Here is a 5100-nt window from a genome sequence, read left to right on the forward strand (position 1 = left end):
TAAATAAGACTCTTCCAACTGCCTAAAAGTCAGTATTTGTAGTCAAAGACTTACATTTAAAAAGCTGCTTATTTTGTGGTCACTTGTCCTTTGGGAGTTTTAAAGTACTTTAAATAACTTTACTCTTGAAAACTGCAGTGTTTCCACATTGTAATATAGATTAGGCCTGAAGGAATACTCACTAACTCTCAATGAGACATTACTGAAATAACTAGGAAAAAACTGAATTGTTAAATCTAAAAATTCACCAAATTAGTGGTTACTTTCTGTATGGCAGCATGCAGGGTGGACTTTTCCATTTAAAACACAAGCTGTATATTTTTTTCCTTGTGGTAAATATATATAATTTTTCCAACTCATTTTATGTTGAAAGCAATATTTGGATCCCCAGCTTTATATTTTATTGGCCTGCTTCAGTTACCGAAGGTTAACTTACATATTGTAAAATTCAGTGAAGCCTTTTCTTATCTTGGAAAATGGTGTATGGCTGTTCCCATGGAATACTTTAATAAAACCAGTGAGAAACCTGAGTGGTCTTTAATCTGTAAATATTATGAATGTATTCCAAACTTTAAAGGGTTAAAATTTATTTAGCTGTAGCTGAGTCCCAAACATCATCTGCAGTTTGAGTTGATGCGTTAAATAAATGTGTACTCTGGAGCCTCGATGGCGTTGTGGACGGTGAGAGATCCCGGGTTGTCGAGGCTGAAACAGGGCTGCACATAATTCCTGAAGTGGCACTGGAAGGTGTGCAGGTGCTGCTCCAGATTCACATTGAAGAAGGACAGAGTTCCTCTGTCGTAGTCAAGTGCCACTCCGATTCGGACCGGATGCACCGTAATCCTCAAATCTGGACTCCAGCCGTTGTGCAGAAACTCATATTTGTGTCTGAAATAAATAAAAAAATTGCAATGGAAACATTAGGATGAAGAGTAAAACCACGATCATCAGTGTACAGTATTGTTCTGTCCTCTGGTTCTTGGATGCAAATGATGCTAAAATATGGAGCCAAGTGTTAACATTTCAAAGCATGCTGATCTAAATATTCCTTCTTATTGTGTTTTGGCAGAGTCGAGCACGAAAGGCTCACTCTGTGGACCCGTTATCCTCAGTAGTGGGTTGAGGATTAAAAAGTAGGCTATACACAGATGGCTTTGCCCATATTTACCGCTAGTTCTTGTTGTTTTGGGTTTATTCTTAAGAACTGGAAGCCTTTACAACTTGAACAACACCTGAAATTAAGTTAAAATGAAGCAAAGACTTTTTAAATCCTGGTCTTTAGTTGATGCTTCAAATTTAAGGAGTGCTATGACGGGAAAGGAATAGGCGAGGATGTCAAACTACTCTCAAACAGAAGAGATCAATGTGAGCTGTGTCAAAATATACCAACTTATGGACTTCCATGCTTTGTTTTCAAATTTGGTCATCACTAATCAGTTTATGAAAATAAAAAATCCTTCCAGAAATCCCTAAAACAAGTGTAGAGACTTCAGGAAGGATGAAAGTTACCTGGATGAACTCAGAATGTGTCTCATACACCAGGAGGACGCGTTCACGCCGAGGTATGAGTTTCTCTCCGTGTCCTCGTACGCAACTCCAATGCGAAACTCTGTCCCCTCGTCCACCTCAACTTCCCAGTAATGCCTCGCTCGCACTGGGATCAAATCCCCCAGGATGGCCACGCACCTGAACGTAGATACATCAGTGTGATCAGAACACGCACCTTTAAGATCCTGCACTGATGGTCTGTGTACTGCACCTGGTAAACGCGCTGTCGTCCAAAGCCATGGCGCTTATTGGCAGTTCTTCATCTCCATAAAATATAGTGAAACCATCTTCAGAGATGGCCAGGCAGGGATGGGCGGTTTCCTCCAGAAAGTAAAAGAACGTACCTGCACAGGTAATAGATGATAAAATACAGAAAGTAACAATTATAGTAATTCACATGTAAGTATATATTCATAAATGTTTTTTGATTTTTTTTTTCTAATTAATAGGAATATAGATCATTTAAGAAAATGCATTAAGAAAAGGCAGCTGAGGCAGCATAAAATTGACTTATTTTGTAATAAAGCTGTCAGTTTAGTGTTTCGTCACTTCAGTCCTCTTGCAAAACTATAGCGTCAATGCAGCTGCTGTTTTAGGTGCACTTTTATCATGCAAAACCTAATAAATGTTTTAAATTCTTCTTTTTAGCAGGGACAGTAGACATTAACAAACATTTCTGTAAGTGTAGAGATCAGTTTAAACTAGTCCTGGGGCAGGATGTAGAGGTCCCCAAAATATGGAAAAACAAGCACTGTGACATCAAAGGTTAAAGCATCAAACTCTTAAAAAATAAAAAAAAAATAGGACTTCATGCAAGTTAGTTCAAATGTATTGACATTTAGCAGAAAGCAAAACATTCATGCTGCACATGTAACATCTGAGCAAAAATATGTTCTAGAGATATGAGCATAATGGTTGTTTCAGCACAAACAGGGATGATAGAAATAGCTGATTATTGATTATAGGTGTGATATTAATTCACTCGTTACCATGATTTTATTATGTATTTAAAGGTAGTTAAGCATTTCATATCAGGGATGGCGTGGTGTTCCAAACTAAGAATCTTGCACAGTAAAACTGAGTGATTTTTTTGAATAAGAGAAAAATCTCCCATTTGCAGTGTATTAAAAGAAAAATTGACAGAGAAATGATAAAGTGCCATTTTCAGCACACATTTGCTATCCACAATGGTTTTGAAGACAGAATTCCAAATAAATAGGAGAATTTCAATAAACCAGCTGGTAAAAAGAGTTAAATTTTGCAAGTGGGTAAGTAGGGAAGGTTATTTGTATCATCACACAATTCATACGCATCATAATTTATAAGTGTTTCACAGAAAAAGATAAATTACAATTAATGTAATTAAAACAATTCAAGTGAAGAGTGCGTAAATAAATTAGACAGTGAGTGCATATTTTAATGTTTTGTTTTTTTAAAACACAGTATTTTTCTATTAAAACTCTTGTCAGTTGTGATGTTATGTCAACCAGGAGCTGACAGTTTGAGTCAAATCAACTCCTCACCTGACGTGGAGATGTAAACTGGGTCACTCTTGTCACTGGGCCCTCCGACGTTGACCGCTCTCACAGAAATCAGGTACCGTCGTCCTGACAGCAGCTGGATCAGACACTGACAGGTCGGCACCGCAACAATGGATCTAAAGGGAGGAAAATGTTCCTATTAGAAGAAAATATGTATATTTTATATTCTTATCTGGAAAACAGTGTCCACTTTTTGGGAGAGCTTTCAATCCCACAAGTCAGCATGCAAACAAATTCTGGAGATGTGAAGAAGTCAAAAACCTTTCAAGCATAAATTAGAGAGCTTCAGAGAGATTGAAAAGGTTTGGCTGTTTCCCTCAAGGGACTGTATGAAAAATGAAAACACTCTCACGTGTTAGGACCGTCTTCCAACTGAGGCAAACAGAACTGCAACAACCGAATCTAAGAATAGATTTTCTAGGACAGAGTGCGCCTTGATCCAGCAGCTGTACGACAGTGGGGCCTGAAAAATCTCAGGCAAGCACTAACAGAAACCCAGACCTTATTACAGGCAAGCTGGGCAAAAAAAAAAGAAACTATGGTGTATGTTTCAAGCTTTCTGTGTCCTGGAGCTATTTTATGCCAAATCTGTCAACTGCAAGTAAGTTATTAACAACATTCTTACTCAGTAACAGTACTTTGTGTGCCGTCGGTATCCATCTCACTGAGCTCCACCGTATAGGAGTCCACAGGATTGGTGTTCCCTGACTCCCAGCGGATCAGGGCGGCGTCCGGACAGCTCGTGCACTCCCTCTGCTTGATCACTGGAGGCGATGGCACTTCGGAGAGAAGATGAGAACTTTATTATTTCCACTGTAGCCCACGAAAACAAGTTCATTATTTACTCTGTTACCACATTTATCAGCCTGGATGCAGCTGCAGGAGTGTGACATTCATTACCTGTCATGTATAAGGCCTTCTCACTGGCTGGGCTGATGCCTGTGGTGTTGGTAGCTGTTACCCAAAGCTCATACTGAGCGTTAGGCAGCAGATCTGTCACCGTGCAGTGAGTCTCCTTCACTTTCACTGTGCTTACTGTAGAAAAACACACATTTAGTTTGCAGCTTCTCTGCAACATCCAGGGTTATTAGATCTTTAACCGCCTGGTACCGTGTGGTTCGCAGAAGCCGTCTGCTGGCGTGTCCTCCAGCACGGGCCTGTAGTAAAGGTCATAGTACTCCACTGTGTCGTCAGAGAATAAACTCCAGCAAACACGCAAAGACGTCTGGGTGGCAGAGTTGGACATCTGGGGGTTGATGACTGGAGCAGAAGGAGCTGTTTTTGTGTGTAAGGAATACTTCAAATTAATCCACTGACTGTATAAGAGAGAGTTCATATATACAGTCTACGGTTTAATCTAAACAGAGCGTGATGTGTTATGGCATCTTGATCTAGATTTTAGGCTAACATTAACATGTTCCTGTAACACCCTGGAAGATAAATGTAAGTCATTTTTAAAAATGTTTCTTTAATACATGCAGGTGTGTCTACACTCACTGTCCATTTTATTCGACACAAATGTTCAACCCCTCATTTACGCACTTCTAAACAAAAAATAACATGGCAGCAACTCTGCATTGAGGCACACGGTCAAGACGATCTGCTGCAGTTCAAACCGAGCATCAAAATGGAGAAGAAAGCTGATTAAAGTGACTTTGAATGAAGAATGGTTGTTGGTACCAGACGGGCTGGTCTGAATATTTCAGAAACTGTTCATATGGTGGGATTTTCACCCACAACCATATCTTGGGTTTCCAGAGAATGATCAGAAAAAGAGAAAATATCCAGTGAGGAGCACTTCTGTGGGCAGAAATGCCTTGTTGATGACAGAAGTCAGAGGAGAATGACCCGATTAATAACCACTTGTTACAACCGAGGTCTACAAAAGAGCATCTCTGAACGCAGAATCAGAATCTGAAAGCAGAGGAATCACCAGGTGTCACTCCTGTCAGCTAAGAACAGGAAACTGAGGCTACAATTTACACAGAATCACCTAAACTGGACAATAGAG

General features: G+C 39.7%; 1 protein-coding gene across 2 annotated transcripts in view; it reads right to left on the reverse strand.

The window, feature by feature from the left end:
• Positions 1 to 387: 387 nt before the first annotated feature.
• The window catches only part of LOC112160840 (fibronectin type III and SPRY domain-containing protein 2), a 7995-nt gene continuing 3282 nt past the window's right edge, over positions 388 to 5100 (reverse strand). For both annotated transcript variants that reach the window (XM_024295680.2, XM_024295679.2), the window contains exons 7-13: positions 4200 to 4364; positions 3990 to 4124; positions 3715 to 3868; positions 3072 to 3205; positions 1760 to 1892; positions 1510 to 1686; positions 388 to 888 (exon numbers count right to left, since the gene is read on the reverse strand). In XM_024295680.2, coding sequence (XP_024151448.1) covers positions 639 to 888; positions 1510 to 1686; positions 1760 to 1892; positions 3072 to 3205; positions 3715 to 3868; positions 3990 to 4124; positions 4200 to 4364 — 1148 coding nt within the window. In that variant the 3' untranslated portion in view covers positions 388 to 638. The remainder of the gene's footprint in view (positions 889 to 1509; positions 1687 to 1759; positions 1893 to 3071; positions 3206 to 3714; positions 3869 to 3989; positions 4125 to 4199; positions 4365 to 5100) is intronic.

Source organism: Oryzias melastigma, linkage group LG3 (genome assembly GCF_002922805.2).
Source record: "Oryzias melastigma strain HK-1 linkage group LG3, ASM292280v2, whole genome shotgun sequence".
NCBI lineage: Eukaryota > Metazoa > Chordata > Actinopteri > Beloniformes > Adrianichthyidae > Oryzias > Oryzias melastigma.